Genomic DNA, 17,162 nt, shown 5'->3' on the forward strand with positions numbered 1-17,162 from the left:
ATGATACCCTGTTCTTAATTTTGAATTGTTTTTCAGGGTGTATTATTATAATTTTGAGAAATTCATCATCAACACCTGCTTGTCTTGAGTAGGGCCACAGCCAGCTGGACCCAGCCACAGGGCACAAGGTCAAGGGGTCAGGGGACACAACCAAGAATGGACACCAGGCCAATGCAAGGCACCCTAAGCAGGGCTTAAACCCCAGACCTACCACACGGTAGGCACCAGCTGAACCCACCACACCATCATGCCATCACACCCCCCACTTTAGGAAATGTTTTCCTTTTTTTAGTGTTTTTTTTTTTTTTGGCACTCATGTAGGCTAACTCTTTACATTAAAGGAGGGTCTCAAAACTTAACTTTTTGAGGTTCACTTCAGCCCGAATTTTGTAAGTGCTTGATCAACGTATTTATAGGGTGGTATATGGCAAATTGACTGTACTCCAGAATCACGAGCCTGCATCAAAATCTCCCCCTTCTTTTGATGTAATTCACTTTTTGTATTGTTCTCTCAGATTTGGACAAAAGAGTTTGGTAATAAATGCAAATGTAAATATATTGTTTGTGTCTTTTGTATGTTTACGTATAGTTACTGTACAGTGCACATACACACATTTTCCGAACTGCTTGTCCCATACGGGGTCGCGGGGAACCGGAGCCTACCCGGCAACACAGGGCGTAAGGCCAGAGGGGGAGGGGACACACCCAGGACGGGACACCAGTCCGCCGCAAGGCACACCAAGCGGGACCACCGCACCCCCGCGTCCCCACTACTGTACAGTAATAAATAAAATTTCTGCTCTAATTTAGTCTTTTTTAATTGCCTTCTTGATTATGTTTAAAAATCTTGCATTTACATTTATTTATTTAGATGCTGGGGTGCGGTGGCGCAGTGGGTTGGACCGCAGTCCTGCTCTCTGGTGGGTCTGGGGTTCAAGTCCCGCTTGGGGTGCCTTGCGGCGGACTGGCGTCCCGTCCTGGGTGTGTCCCCTCCCCCTCTGGCCTTACGCCCTGTGTTACCGGGTTGGCTCCGGTTCCCCGCGACCCCGTATGGGACAAGCGGTTCTGAAAATGTGTGTGTGTGTGTGTATTTAGATGCTAGGGGGGCGCAGTGGCGCAGTGGGTTGGACCGGGTCCTGCTTTCTGGTGGATCTGGGGTTCGAGTCCCTCTTGGTGTGCCTTGCGGCGGACTGGCGTCCCATCCTGGGTGTATCCCCTCCCCCTCTGGCCTTACGCCCTGTGTTGCCGGGTAGGCTCCAGTTCCCCACGACCCCGTATGGGACAAGCAGTTCAGAAAATTTGTGTGTGTGTGTGTATTTAGATGCTTTTCTCCAAAGCAACTTCCAATGAACACTATGTAGTGTTATCAGCCAGCACACATTATTCACCAAGGTGACTTACACTACTAGATACACTAATTATAATGGGTCATTCATCCATACATCAGTGGAACACACTCTCTCTGTTACTCATACACACATCTTATCATTGTTATTTGATTACTATTTCTTGATACTGTTTCTAATGTTTGGACAATGTTTGTGGCAGTATTTGGGCATGTTGGTAAAGTCCAGGATCGTGTCATTTTTTCCCCATTTAAAATAATGTGAAAGGAACTCCTGGTTTACAGAATCTTTGTATATAGCGCAATCCGTTTTCAGGAACGAATTAGGTACGTTTAATGAGGGATATCTGTACGTAATAACACCCACTGGTGTTTAAAAAGTCATGGATTGTTTTCATATTTACATTTTATATTACTTATTTATTAGTATTGTTTTGGTCGAGTTCAGATGTGTGAATAGTTTTTAATCATAGAAATGTCCTTGCCTTGAGGTCAAAAAATATATTTCAAAAGAAAGCTTCAAACTACAATTCCCATAGTGCCACGGGATTCAAAGTCACGTGGTACACCAAAAGAGGGCGTGGCTGTTAAAGGTGCTTCCTGTGTGCGTCCTGTTGAGTGCACGGTGTGAGTGCAGAGGGGGGAAGGGGGCAGTGTGCTGGGGGGTTTTGGTTTTAGTTTTAACAGAAGCTTGGGCTGCTTTTTTTCCGTGGGGGTGTGGAAGGTGCGTTGGCTTGTCGTGTTAGGTAGCGTACGGCTTGTTTTTTTATGTAGCTCTCCCGTAGCGCGATCGCTCTTTGTTGCGGTTGCTGTGTATTGTTGTGCACTGTGTCTGTGTTCCACTCGTAACCGCAGCTTTGCTCGCTCGCCCCCAGTCCGTTGTGAAGATGTCAGCGGGGTGTGAGAAGTCCACCAGCCGGGCCATCCCCACCACCAGGCGGGTGACAGTGCACGACGCGGCGCACCTGCCCCAGGATTACTGCACCACCCCGGGAGGGACCCTGTTCAGCACGACCCCCGGAGGTAAACACACGGGCATCTCTGTTCTCACTTCGTCACCACCACCACCATCATCATCATCATCCGATCGCTGTTGCGGTGCAGAGCAGCTCCAGCCAGGCGCTGCTGTGTTCTTCTGGTCGCCGTCGGTCGGGCCCTTAGAGTTAGACTGCATGACAGTCGCTTGTTAACAAAGGAGTCTCGAGGGGAGCAGCCGGACGTGGCCAGCTTGATCTTAAGTGGCGACGCACGTGTGTCCCTCCCAGAGACACTTGTCCCTTTTTTTGGGGGGGGGGTCGAATCCCACTGCAGCTGTTTATGAAGCCGTCCGCAGGTCTCCAGTTGATAAACGGTACACTCTGCTGAATGAATATTTCGAACGTAAAGTGGTTTATCTTAACATTGCAAGTCGCATTGACGTTAATAATACATTGTCACAAACGGCAATGTTTCGTGGATGACATTGGTTTTATATTAACAATTGAGTCTGGCCCATTAGGTCCGGATAAGGGGCAGCAAATCAGACACACCGTAGGCATTTCATTCTGAGTGGCCATTTTCTGTATTATTTATATTTGGCTTGATGTGATGGATAATGCGCACACTCGGATTCGTTCTCTCGCGCACCACTGCACGAACGTTCTCGGAATAAAGCGATACAATTAATATTCCGTTCCACCTTCCGTTCTGTTTTTCCACTGTGTTCCTTTATGCTCGGCGCTTGGGTGGTCACGTGATTCCTGCGCGTCTTCGTTCCTTTTTTTTTTTAAAAAAAAAAAAAAACGAAAACACAGCCTCACCTATATGAATTGACCCTGAACAAATGATGAATGTCTCAGTGTCTCTTTCTGATACAGTGATAGGCAACGAAATCTACTTTGAATGTGATTGTCGTCCTAAAACAGCACGGCCGTATATCGCAGCCATTGTTTTGTAGATATTTGTACATAAACTTTTAATATTATGATGATTATTATTGTTAATATTACTTTCCATCCAATTTCTATAACCATTTGTCCTGTCTGTGCAGGGTTGTGGTGATCTGGACCCTATCCTGGAAGCACTGAGCACAGGGCTGAGTACACTCTAGACAGCATGCCAGTCTATTCAATAGAATAGTAGCCTGTTCACACACATGCTGTCACCAAGGGCAATTTAGCATCACCAGCACACCTAAAATGCATGTTTCTGGACTGTGGTAGGAAGCCCACACAGATGTGGGGAGAACATGCAGACTCCACACAGACTGAGAGGGGAATGAAATTGAAGTTCTCACACAGCAGTCAGGTCCTCTGAGGTCACTGTGCTACTCGCTACATCACCCTATTGCTATTTTATTGTTGTTGTTGTTATAATACCTTTTGTCAAACACAAATTACATTTTTAGCTTTCTAGGAAATAAAAGACCTTACCATATCTTTCTGTGCTGGGTTGAAAAAATATAAGATTTATTAATTTTATATTTTTTACTCCATGCATGGAAATTCACATTCACACCTTAACACATGACACTTAACAAAGTGCACATAACACATGCAATGTTGCAGTCATTCCCAAACATAATAAACAATTACAAGTTACAGTTAAAATATGCTGTTAAACAAGTGGAGTGACTCTAAGGTCACAAGGCACTTCCCTGCCTCTATGCATTCAGGAGCCAACAAGCAGTTGAGTGTCATTACTGAGGTGAATGTCTTGGTAAAACAGGACCCCCAAAAGCACCTCTTTGTGCGTCATAGCTGAATAATTGGGTGGTTAAAGGAGCTTATGCTGATGGAAGGGATGTGAGCTGTTTTCCATAATGGACACTGATCTCCTCTTCATCTAGGTTCTTTCACTGCATCAGAGGTCAGAAACATGTCAGATATAGTAACAGTACACAAAGAGCTTGCAGATATATCCATAGGCATAAAACAAGGGCTGAAGGTCAAAAGTTGACATTTCACAGGTGTGATCATGTAGCATTGTCTAATAAATTCCAGAAGGGTGTCCAGATATTCCAGATTAAATGTTGGTTTTTCTAGTGGAAGAAAATTACACTTTGGATAAGAGCTTATAATTTCTAACTGAATAATGACATTGCAGCATTAAATGTTGCAGCTCCAATGCAAAATCAACCTAGGGCTCAATTGGGCAGTCATTTAACAAAAGTTATAAAGAAGTCAATAACAGCATATCTAGGACATGCCAGGCACAGAAGTAAGGGATAATAGCACAGTAAAATCACACTGTGAAAGAGCATATGTAAAATACAGTAAGTGGACAAGGACATATTGGATACAAAGGAACTGGTGGTCAAGGAAGAATGGAAAGGATGACTGAAAAACAAACATACAAACTGTGGACAGGCCCCTATATCTGTCCCTTATTTCCACTGTTTCTACTGGTCACAACATTACTGTTTAACCTAAAATCACAGGCAATGATCCATTTCATTTACAGGTCTTTTTATCTGAAGCAGCTACTTTTGGTTTGATTTAATGCCTTGGACCTACTGTGTGTTTTCACTTGCTATTTTATTTTATAGCAGTTACAAATGTATTCTCCTGTGGGTTCCACTACAAAATCAGTAGATAGTCTCACATGAGTGGAAAACACACTAAGTATTACAAGTGAAGAAAAAGGTGCATTTTGTTAAAATGGTCCATAAAGCATAGGACAGGGATAGCTGAAACCACATGTAGTTTGAACAGGAGAAGCTAAAGGACAAATCAGTTAAAATATTCAGCCCAAGTAGTCCTATAGCACCAGTAATGCATACAGAATGTATTTAGAATAATAGTTGTAATGATAGTAAAACATGGGCTCATTGTAGTTTCAAGTGTTGCATCTTTCGTATATACAGTATATATAGAAAGTCGATGCTCTCTTTCAAAATGTTGTACCTTTTGTTGTATTGCAGTCTGAAAATAAAAGCAAATTAGGCTTGTTCCATTTTTATTTACACATAGTAACCCACATTATCTAATTTTTAAAATAAAATGCTAAAGCATTCTGAAAATGTATTAACATTGCAATAGAACAATACCTTATTTGGATAAGTAAGCATCCCTTTACAAATGTATTTATAAATGTGATTAGGTATAACCAGTCACACTAGAAATGTTGTGAATTGGCTCCCATCTGCGATAAATTCTGATTTTTGATGACATGGTGGCACAACAAAGTAGTGCTGCTATCTCAGCACATGAACGGTGTGTGGGGCCGTGGAATTGATCCCCAATCCCCATTGTGGAGTTTGGATGTTTTCCCTGTGTCTGTGTGGGTTCCTTCTGGGTTCTCTGGTTTCCTCCCACAGTTCAAAGACATGCAGTTCAGGTGGATTTGTGACTCTAAGTCACCCATAGTGTGTGAGTGACAGAGTGTGTGTTTGGGATGAGTGACCCATTGTAAGTAGTATATAGCAGTGTAAGTCACCTTCTGTGCATAAGGTGTGGGCTGATAACACTACATAGTGTGCATTGGATGTTACTTTGGAGAAAAGCGTCTGCTAAATGAAGTAACATAACGCAGTTCCCAATAAAAGGGACTGTTTCTGGAGGCTTCCGCTGCTTTCCATCGTGAGTGGAAAGGTGCTTTGGATATTGAAACATTGAAAGATGTGGAAAGGCACAAGCCATGAAAAATCAAGGTATTAAAAGATGTCACAGGCTTGAAGTACCCCATGGTGCAAAATCAAGATCATCATTGAGATGTGGAATTAAAAAGTACCTTCTAAAAAGAATGTTTTGGGTCAGAAAGCAAAATGGTACATTTGGCAAGAACCCAAGGCATCTTATTATCCAAAAAAAACACCATTCATACAGTAAAACATGGTGGTGGCAGTATCCTGTTATGGGGCTGTTTCTCCCCAGCTGGAACTGGAGCAGTTGTTGGGGTAGAACAGAATATGAATGGTCCAAAATACAAATTCTTGAAGAAAATCTTCAGCCTACAGTTAGCAAGTTGAAAATGGGAGGATGATCCATCTTTCAGCATTAAAGCAGCCAAAGCACACTGCCAAAGTGCCATACAGTGGCTGAAGGACAAGAAGGTGGACCTGTTTCCCATGGAAAATCTTTTTGGACTTGAAGAGGGCTACCTGTCAGTGGTCATCATGCAGTTTAACTGAGCTTGAACAATTCTGTAAGGATGACTAGGCAAATATCCCTCCCTCTAGGTATGCTAAGCTGCTAGAGATGTATCCAAACAGACTCTGTAATTCAAGCAGAAAAATGCTTCCACCAAGTATTAGATCAGGGTGGTGTTCTCTTATCCAACCTGGTATTTTTTTTTTTAAAGAAATTTTGCTGTTATTATTTCCATCATTTTTCTGACATTGAACAGTTGCAGGGTGCAGCTGGTAGTGTAGTGGTTAGTGCTGCTGATTTTAGATCCAAAGGTTCTAGGTTCAAATCCTGCTTTTTGGTGTAGTACCCTTGAGCAAGGTATTTCCCCTGAAGTGCTCCGGTAAAACTACCGAACTGTATAAATAGATAAACAATTGTAGATAGTATAACAATCCAAGTTGTTTTTGAGAAAAGTGTCTGCTAAATGTCATCTTGTTTTCAAAGGGGGTGGTGACTTTCTTGCAGTCTCATTATATTATTTTTGAGTTCTATCTAATGACAACTGCTCTGTCTGCTGTATGATGAGAGGAGCTGCATTTGTTATTGGTTAGATCTCAGTCAGTGTTTGGTTATCTAGCAGTGACTGTGTGACTACTACTTTTATGTAAATTAGCTTGCATACTGGAAAAATTGTGTTAATGTACAGTATTCATCGATAAAGAATGAACTACAGTATTCATAAGTACCTGTAGCATAATTGACTTTATAATTACTCCATTACTATGATTATCTATTAGTTTTATTTTAACATGATTGTGTAAAATTTGTGAAAATAAAGCCCTGTTGTTCAGTGTAGCATTGATGCATGATAAGTCTTTTTCTATCTTTATTGTTCAGATAATACAGTATAAGGGGATTTTTGACTGAGGAAGTCTACTTACAATGCGATTGTCAGAATGCCACCCTCTCTTAAGTGGAGGATCACCTATACTGTTGTCCTTGTACATGAGTTGGTCTTCATGTTTGCTATTTGGAGTGTCCTTTATGACATCGCATACTGTTTGCATCTGTAAAGCTACCAGCTGCACGGGGTATAGTGGTGTGGCTAGTGTGCATTGTTATTTATGACAAAATAAAGCTTTGTGTGTATAACCTCAAGGGTGGAAGGAGGATATGGGCCATGTAGTCTTCATCTATGTGTATTCATGTCACAAAAGTACACCCTTCATTGTGCATGTCTTGTTCCAAAAGCAGCCATAAAGTAGGCTGCCAGGTGTTGATGTTTTTCTCAGAAACATATTTACAATTAGGCCGTTCAGGGTTAAAAAGTTATGAAGTTTAACCAGCTTGTGTGGAATATCTGTGTCAGGGCGCCACCCAGTGATGTCTATTTAACATTGCTTTATTTGTTCATATAAATATTCCCTGTTCTTAGTTTCCCCTCAGCAATGTCAGCATATGCCATTTGGTCCTCCTTTTTTCTGACTGCATACCACCCCCTTTCTCATATCCCTCTTTTTATTGTTATTATATATTTTTTTAAAAAAAATTATTCCTACAACCAGGTACCAGGATCATCTATGACCGCAAGTTCCTACTGGACTGTCGTAGCTCCCCAGTGGCTCGGACACCTCCCCGCTGCCTTCCTGACATTCCAGGGGTCACCAGCCCTCCTTCTGCAACTATGAATAACAATAGGACCCATGAAGGACAGACAGAGAACAACAATGCCACCATCCCTACAGATAAAACTGCAGGTGAAGTTTTTTGAAGACAATAAATCTTCCACAAAGCACTCATTCAGAATCACTCACGTTTGTTAATGGCTTGTCATGGTCATATCAATCTGTAGCCTAACCTGGAATCACTGGGCACAAGGCAAGGGAGTACACCTTGGATGGGACACCAGTCCGTCACAGTCATTCAGAATCAGATTGATGAACATTATGATAGTTCTGTCATTGGGTGCAGCACAATAAAGTTGTTTTACTTTGCTTTCAAATTTTTTATAAGGTTGTGTGTGTGTACATTATCAAAATGTAAGAAGTAGTTGTATTGTTGAAGTATGGCAAAGTATGGCAGGGTTTTGACAAATGTAAAGGGTTAAAGCTAGTTATGAAATTTTGTTACAGCAGTCAGTTATGGGAAGGCTGGTAGTGTAGTGGTTAGAATTGTTGCCTTTGGCTCCAAAGGTCGCAGGTTTCGTTTCTACCTCCACTTGTAAGTACGCATGGGCAAGGTACTTACCCTAAATTGCTCCAGTAAAATAACCCAGCTGTATAAATGGGTAATGAATGAAGCTAAGTAGCTTAACATTTTAAGTTGCTTTGGAGAAAATGAATGTGTATTTACCTTTGTTTAAAATTAGTAAGACTGAACAGTCAAATGCTTTTTGTTTTTGCTCATTTGAAAGTGGATTTCTGTAATTTTACATTATATAATATATACAATTTTAAACATTAAAATAAAAAAGAAATGTTATTCGGTTTGTCTTTAGTCATTTTGTGAAGGTTCAGATTTGGTTTGATTTTAACAAATCAGTTGATACTAATAGCATTGTTGATGTTGACCTGAGTCCTGTATCAATTTCTTAAGGGGAAGACGCACAGTTCGAGATGGACATCTAACCTGCTGTTCAAAACTGATGAGGGAGAAAAGTGAAGACAACACTGTTGACTAATGTGCTAAGAGTGAAGGACAACACCAATGCCCCCTGATGCCCTCTTTCCCCCTTGCTGGTTTTGTTCCACTACTGAGAAACGCATCAATACATCGCTGCTGTCAGGGAAAACACGCGCACACAGACCCATTGAGCCCCCCGAATGAGTTTAGCCGCCAGCCACAGATCGCCCATCTCCACCATCCCTCACACTTTGACTTGCTTCAGTGTGACATGCTTGTCAGAGCACAATGTCCCGGCTTGCACACACAACCTGCACTCCCAGCACGCCATTTTTTTTAATGATATTGTGCCTTGAGCAGGTCATGCAATGGCACTGTGCCTAGTGCAAGACAGTATAATCATCAGTACTGTAAGCTGTGAGATACCAGCTCCTATTCTGTAACAGTATCTTGCGTCCTGTCCCTGTATCGACATCAGCTTACAAAGCCTGTTACTGTAAACAGAAATAATTTGGAAGCAAAATTTATTAAGTCAACTTAAAAGGACAATGCCTTTCTCCTCCAGATTATTTTGTCCATCTTCTTTCTAGGTACAACTCCATGCTCAAATAGGTTGATCATATAGTCAACAAGAATTATCTCAGTGTCAGGTTTGCAGGTATATCAATAACTCTGGAGGCAAAATCTAAAGATTTTTTTTCCTGGTAGTTCTCAGGTTTTTACAACCCCTTATTTGACTCTTAAAGCATGAAATTACTGACCCCTTCTTTTACGAATAGGGCCTTTACAATTTTACTTATTTACTTTTGATTTTGTTTTGGAACAAATGTCACCGAAAGTGTCAGCTATAATGATTTTTTTTTCCTGTTTTATCAGTGAGATCCAGAGCCTTGAAAGAAATGTTTTACCTGCTTTTAATAATCATGGAAAAATTAAAGGATTTAAGGATATAAAACTGAAGATATCAAAGTAAACATGGTGATAGTCGTTATTTGTTTGTGTGTGTGTTTGTCAGAACTGCTATAAAAAAAACAAAATTTCCGTAAATATTTCTGGTTTAGCCTGCTTAATAAGATGCCAATCTTAGGAACTGTAAAAAAAAAGAAAAAAAAGAACAGCTAATGCCACTTGCATTAATCACGGTATCTATGTTCATAGGACACTGTCTTGTACTGTGCATATTGAAAAACTGTTTTTCATATCAGTCTAATGTGTCTATAAATCTTCAGTGTCCACATTTTGGCATGTTCACAAAATGTAGAGGTTTTAAGTTGCACCCTTTGAAACATTATTCGCAAATGTAGTTGTTGATGTTCAGGTTTGTTTTTTATAGGCTTGAAATTTAGGATGAAATAGACAAGAATGGAATATTATATTGCTGTTCTAACTCAAGGTCCACTTGGAATCTTACTGAACCACAATCATTTAAGGAACTCCTAAAGTGAAGCTATCCCAAAGGAAGTCGTGCTAAGAAGACAGAAAAGAAAAAAAATTTGCATGAGACACAGAGAGGATATGAATACCAATTGGACAGATGTTTAAATCCATCAGGTGCTACACAGTTCAGTACAACTGAATGTCAGCCATACCTGAAAAGATTTTTTTTTCCCCCACTTCTTTTACCATACATAAATAAATCTTACCTGTAAATTAGGAGCTTATTCTATGCAAAACCACCCATCACTCCAGACCATAGTCACAAAAGGTTAACTGCCTTCCAATGGATCACCAACACATCAGGAAAGGCGAGGAAAGGAATGGACAATGAGGAGCGAAGATGTTTATTGGAGAAGTAGGAGTGCGGTATCCAAAGCAAAATGGGCGCCATCTCTCCTCGCCCCAGTGAACATCGTCAGTCTGGTCAGCGCCTGGGTTGGCTAAATGAAAGGTCTACTCCACTTTCGCCAGACCTGCGATGTCCGTAGTGAGAATAAACGGACCGGGATTTGTGTATTCGCACTGTAATAAAACAGTTAAAAATTAGGACCAGGCTTTTAAAGCGACAACTGCAGTGATAACGCAAAGCACGCGCCAGTTTTTCCCTTTTCTACTTTTTCGTGTTTGAGGTCCGAACTACTACCGGTGAAGCGATCGAAAGGGCGGGAACTTTTGGCGGTAAAGTGCGTTCCAAACGACTCCATTTTGAATGTCGTTATTGCCAGAATGAGTCCGGTGTAAAATTTACGTTATTATTTAGACTTCTGGCTTTTCGGCGATTCCTTCAATATAATGGGTATTTGCTTAGGAACGCCTGAAAGCCGGTCTGGTGCGGGTTCTGGAAGCCATCAAGAAGACTCCGAGTGGAATGTGGCCATTCCGCTTCAATGTGGAATGACTGTCTCCGTTCGAAGACGAGACTTAAGCGACACTCTCTCTCGCGTGTTACCCACACTTACACGCAATACACATTTCACAACAATCTTCATGAACTTTTGACGGGAGTGCAAGTACCATTTTACATTTTCCACTTATCAGTGCCTTATGGGTCATTTTAAGGTGTTTTGAAACGAAAGCTTGTTTTGTGCAGCTGCATTATCTCATATTCAAATATTCAGCGCCTTCGGATTATGAAGTTTAAACAAAATTCACGCTGCTCTTGTAATTCCTGAATCCTGGGAGTTTTATTACATTTACATTTTTTTTACTTAGTTGATAGTGACTTACAATGTTAAGACACAATTATTTGCTAATGATTTACGTACTCAAAAAAAGGAAGTGATAATTGTTTTGCTTTCTTGCATGGCAGCTTTTGGAGTTTTCCTTCCTAATTTAAAAAAATTATAGCACTTTTTGTCTGGACAAGATCCAGAAAAGATAGTTAATTCTTCTATCTCAAAGCTAGTTAATTCTTCTATCTAAAGCAGAATCAACTAATATTTGTTGTATAATGCTATACTTAATGGGCTGTTGGGGCCCACGGGACTATATGCAGCCTGCAACTGGTTCAGAATTCTACTGCTAGGATTATCACTAGAACACGGAAATATGACCACATAACACCAGTTCTTCTAGTTGAACACTAACTTGCAGTTAAAGTTAAAGCACATTTTAAAATCCTCCTCTTAATGTAACCTAAGACAGTTAATGGATGCAGTCAATGGATACGAGACAGTGCTTGCTGTGCTACCAGACCACCCCTATTAATAACAGCTATTGAGGTTTCAGCAAGAGGACGTGCCTTTAGTTATAAAGCACCCAAACTCTGCAATAATTTAACAGCAATGCCTGTTTACTCTCAGTCTTTAAAACCTTAACATGCAGCAGAGTTATTGTTAAACTATGCAAGCTTGATAGGTACCAGCATAACAAACCTGTTCTCAAGTTGGTAATAGCTACCATCTTTTTCTGGCTTTTCTAGGTACTCGGTGGTGGCATTGGAGCCACCACCAATGCAGAATGCCAGATCTCCCCTCTCAGCAAAGCCTGCAGTGGCACCAGCATATTAGCACCCTCTGGATAGGTCACAAGTTGGTGGGAGCTCATGCTGTAATCAAAGGGATCAGGAAGCTTGGCTCTGAAGAAAAAAAATTAGTTTCCTTAAGTTATGGATAATTTTTTGATGGTTGTCCAATTTTTTTAATATGTATTGTATTAGGGTGAGCACTGGTACTTGATACTTCTTTACAGTTTTTTCCTCTCTTCAGCTGCCAGCTGTTCAATCTATAGTTAACTTTAACTGTTGCTTGTCGCACCCTATAACCCTGGGTAACCTAGTAAATTAGTTCAGCACACTGTGTCATTCTGGAAAGAAAGGCCTTCTATTAGAATAAACTGAAATGTAGACCTGTAAATGAAGATTTCACTTGGACAAAGATACTGTTCAAAGTTTTGAGCTTTGATCAGCAAAACCTTTTAAATCTTCTTGTTTATGAAAATCTTAAGCACACAAAAGCAAGTGACAAACTACACAAATCTGAAGTCTGCAGAACAGGAGTTTCATAGATCTAAATGTCACTCCACTGAAGCCAGTGGTGACAAATCTATCACATTGTCTTTTCACCTCCTAACAAAATGGTATACTAATCACTTGAATGAATATCAGTTAAGCTGAACGGGATACCCACCCGCATTTTCTCACACCTATCCTGTTGCCTCATTTCCAGCTGTCCTACTTTCTGGTCAGTTTCGGGGTGGGGAACCACTCAGAATCCCCTGGGAGTTCACACATAAAGTCTTTCAACTTACATCCCCACACTTTCCACCTCTCCTTACAAAAATGAGAACATTTTATTGCAGCCCAGCAGGTAGCCATCACTGTGAAGAAACGTGATGTGAAAAGAACATGTGAAACCTCGCCAGCCCTCATGAATACAGTAATGCTTGTTCCTGAACTCTAACTCGCTCACCATCAATAATGGCTTGTCCAAGTCAGGGTCCTGGTGGTCCAGAAGCTATCCGAGAGCACAAGGCACAAGGTTAAGTAGGGTACACCATGATCAGGATTTAAGTCTATCACAAGGCAGCCACAAAGACACAGTCACGTCACATTTAGCAGAACCTCACATCTTTTTACTGTAGGAGGAAACCTACACAAACACAGAGAGAATATGCAAACTGCACACACAATCTGAAGAGGATTCGAGCTTACACAAAATTGGCCCAGGAGTTATGAGACCATAGTGGTACATGCTTTGCCACCATTCCACCACTTCAAAGTTTAAAATTAACAATTGTGATATTTTTGCATTCACAAAAGAAATAGTACTTGTAATGGTATTTCAGCAATATTACTATAGAAGTACTTTTGTGTTTCTATGGTTAAATGTATTTTTAAGGTCAAGAAAATGAGTAAAACAGGTTTGCTGCGAACAGCTGAGCCTGCACCTGTACCTTTCAAACTGCGTAATCACATAAAGTAGTGTTGATAAAAGTATGTATCCCATGATCCACTATAGCCAGTTGTTCACCAGGTGGCAGTTAGCTGATGAAGACCCATTTCTTCCACTGCTGACCCTATGTAGTCATATCTTCACACAGCTCTAACAACTTTAGGGCCAGAAGCAAAAGGTGGGAAATGTAGGATGGGCTAATTGTTGGGGTGCTATTTAGCAAGTGTAAAAGATTTAGTAGCACCTGGATATCCCTCCTGTCTTGGAGACCAGCTCTTAAGGGACATAGTGGGGCAGGTTTTCCCATTCACACCTCCTTGTTTAGACAAGCAAGCCACTGCCACAACAAAAAAAAAGGTTTTCAATGGTAGGGAAACTTCTAGACTATAGAAGTTTGAGTAAACATTCAGTTAACTTTTGGGTGTTGGTTTACATTTACATTACATTTATCCTTTTGGCAGACATTTTTCTACAAAGTGACTTACATTTACATTTATTTATTTAGCAGATGCTTTTCTGTTTTCACTTCCAATGAATTGTATATAATGTTATCAGCCCACACACCAAGGTGACTTACACTGCTTGATACATCGCTTCCAATGGGTCACTCATCCATATATCAGTGGAACACACTCTCTCTATCGCTCACACACTATGGGGCAACCTGAACGGCATGTCTTTGGACTGTGGGAGAAAACTGGAGCACCCAAAGGAAACCAATGCAGACATGGGGCGAACATGCAGACTCCACACAGACTGAGCAGGGATCAAACCCCCATCCTCTCGCACCACCCTGACTTACATCTCAGAGAACAATACAAAGAGAGACAAGGAAGGGTGATACATGTGAATGCTTTGGCAGGTAAAAAACTCATACAGCAACATTCTATCTCTGCTGGAGAAGTTTGGTAGCAGAGACCAGAAGACCAGACAAAAAAGAGCTCCAGTAGTCTAGGTGAAGTATTACCATGGTCTGAACCAGGAGCTGTATATTGTTTGTTGTGAGATGGAGTGGATCCTGTGGATGTTATGCAGGATGTGTCTGCTGTTGTCCCTTCGATATTTGGAGAGAAACACCAGTTAATCATTACTCCCAGGCTCTTAGCTGATGAGGTAGGCAAAATGAGTGAGTTGTACAGTTTCACAGACAGTTCTCAACAGGAGAACAGACCAGCTGGGAGGTGAGAATCTCTGTTTTTGAGAGGTTGAGTTGTAGGTGGAAAACAGACATCCAGGCAGAGATTTCTGAGAAGCAAGCAGCGATGTGCAAGGAAATGTCTGTAACTCTAGGGGGAAAGGAGAGGAAGAGCTGGGTATCATCAGCTTAGCAGTAGTTGGAGAATCTGTGAGAAGCAATAACAGGGCCAAGGCAAGAGGTGTAGATTGATAAGAGTAGGGGATCAGTGATTCTGTGTTTTCATATAATAATTTTAACCACAGAAACCTTTAACACATACATCTATCATGTGTTGATCAAGTTTTAGCTGACTTTTATTTATTTATTATTTGTTTATTTAGCTGACACTGGAAGGGGGTGCGGTGGCGCAGTGGGTTGGACCGGGTCCTCCTCTCTGGTGGGTCTGGGGTTCAAGTCCTGCTTGGGGTGCCTTGCGGTGCCTTGCAGTGGACTGGCATCCTGTCCTGGGTGTGTTCCCTCCCCTCGGGCCTTACGCCCTGAGTTGCCAGGTTAGGCTCCGGTTCCCTGTGACCCCGTATGGGAGGAGTGGTTCAGAAAATGTGTGTGTTCTTCAAAGCAATTTATTTAAAAATTATTTACCCAGCTGGGTAATTTTCACTGGAGCATTTCAGGGTAAGTAATTTGCTCAGGGGCATTACAGCCAGAAGTAGGATTCAGACTTGGTTCTTTCAAGTCCTTTGACTGAAAAGACGGCAGCTCTGATCACTACAGTACTTTTAAAGATCAGGTGTTCTGATTAATTGTTTATTCATAACTTTTCGGGAAGTTTAAAGCTGGAAAGAATACCAATTAGGAAAATATGTAGTATAAAACTGTGTAAATCACTTGACCATTCACTAAGGTACTCAGGAGTTAAAAATGAATGTCACGCTCTTCGGAGGATGCTTCTGTGCAGTGTACCCTGTCCTGTAAGTGTCCTGTAAGTATAGGAAGTTGTGGTTTGGAAGGTGTCGAAAGGATGTTTTTACTCCATTTTACTCAGCTTTGAAGAGGCCCTGTTGCTTGCACCCAGTAGCCTCTTAGTATCTTGTCGTTACCTCATCTTGGCCCTCTTGTCCCACAGTTAGAGACCTCAGCACCTCTCCTACACTGCTGCTTCCTGACACAAGCCCATCCCCGCTCAAAACAGACAGCAGCACTTTCGTTCGGTCCCCCTCCTTTGCCACACCTTCCCGTCCCTCTTCCTCTGTCTTCACTGTGCAATTGTGACTTAGTCTTTGTACACAGAACCTAAAACGCTCCTGGTGTAGGAAATTGCGCGACTGCACATTTTGCGAGGACGCAGATGACGTCCCATAATTTGAATAACACTATAAAGCAGACGGCCAATTGAGAGGGTGGTAAATAGTTCTTCACAGACGGCTGCTCAGAGGCTGTAAACATTTTGCCACACAATGTCCAGTTACTGCCACATGGAAGAAGAGTTGAAAAGGTTTATATTCCAGGTATAGACTTCATACTGCTTAGTTAGGAGTATAAAAATGCTTTGCTGTGAAGTGTTCTGTAAAATTTTATATTGTAGAGTTTAGCTTGGGGAAATTCAGATTCAAAATGCCTTTCTCAGGGGTATAGCTCTAGATATAAAACTGGAAAATGAGCCCCTAAATCTAACTGAAGTGCTCAGTCTTAATGACATAATTATGCAATTACACAACCTGACTTCCATCCTGGTACAGCATTAACCCATGTTGTAAATGATATTTTAATTGAAAATGATGTGAGAAATACCTCAGCTTTTAATGTTGTTGGACTTAAGTGCAGCATTTCAGACTATTGACCGCCATATTTTATTTAGTAGGCTTGAATATCTGGTTGAAATATTAAGCATTGATCTTCAGTGGTTCTGTTTGTACTTTTCAGATGGTCAGAATTTTGTACAGAAATCTGACAATAGTGTGCTTTCTTTCTTATCTAAAGTCAGCTATGATGTTCCTCAAGCTTCAGTGTTGGGTCTATTACTGTTCTCGTATTATACGGTAAACTTGTAATAGGGAATATTATTATAAAAAATAATATGAGCTTTGACTGTTATGGTGATGATAATCAGCTTAATGCTTCCATTAAACCTTAAATGCCCTCCCCTGTTTTGTCTATAGCTAGTTGTTATAACAACTGAATGG

General features: G+C 41.1%; 1 protein-coding gene across 1 annotated transcript; it reads left to right on the forward strand.

Moving 5' to 3' along the window:
* Window positions 1-1,931: 1,931 nt before the first annotated feature.
* Window positions 1,932-9,094, forward strand: LOC108934754 (eukaryotic translation initiation factor 4E-binding protein 1-like). Its single transcript, XM_018752831.2, has 4 exons — window positions 1,932-2,069; window positions 2,221-2,368; window positions 7,959-8,150; window positions 8,989-9,094. Exons 2-4 carry the CDS (start codon window positions 2,233-2,235, stop codon window positions 9,018-9,020), a joined length of 360 nt encoding a protein of 119 aa, XP_018608347.2. The 5' UTR covers window positions 1,932-2,069; window positions 2,221-2,232; the 3' UTR covers window positions 9,021-9,094.
* The last annotated feature ends 8,068 nt before the right edge of the window (window positions 9,095-17,162 follow it).

The sequence above is a fragment of the Scleropages formosus genome, chromosome 1 (assembly GCF_900964775.1).
Source record: "Scleropages formosus chromosome 1, fSclFor1.1, whole genome shotgun sequence".
Taxonomy (NCBI): domain Eukaryota; kingdom Metazoa; phylum Chordata; class Actinopteri; order Osteoglossiformes; family Osteoglossidae; genus Scleropages; species Scleropages formosus.

Coding starts and splice junctions, on each gene's coding strand:
- LOC108934754 (XM_018752831.2), top strand. CDS start 2,233: ATGTCAGCGGGGTGTGAGAAGTCCACCAGCCGGGCCATCCCCACCACC. Junction 2,369..7,958: donor GTTCAGCACGACCCCCGGAG/GTAAACACACGG, acceptor TCCTACAACCAG/GTACCAGGATCATCTATGAC. Junction 8,151..8,988: donor CCCTACAGATAAAACTGCAG/GTGAAGTTTTTT, acceptor CAATTTCTTAAG/GGGAAGACGCACAGTTCGAG.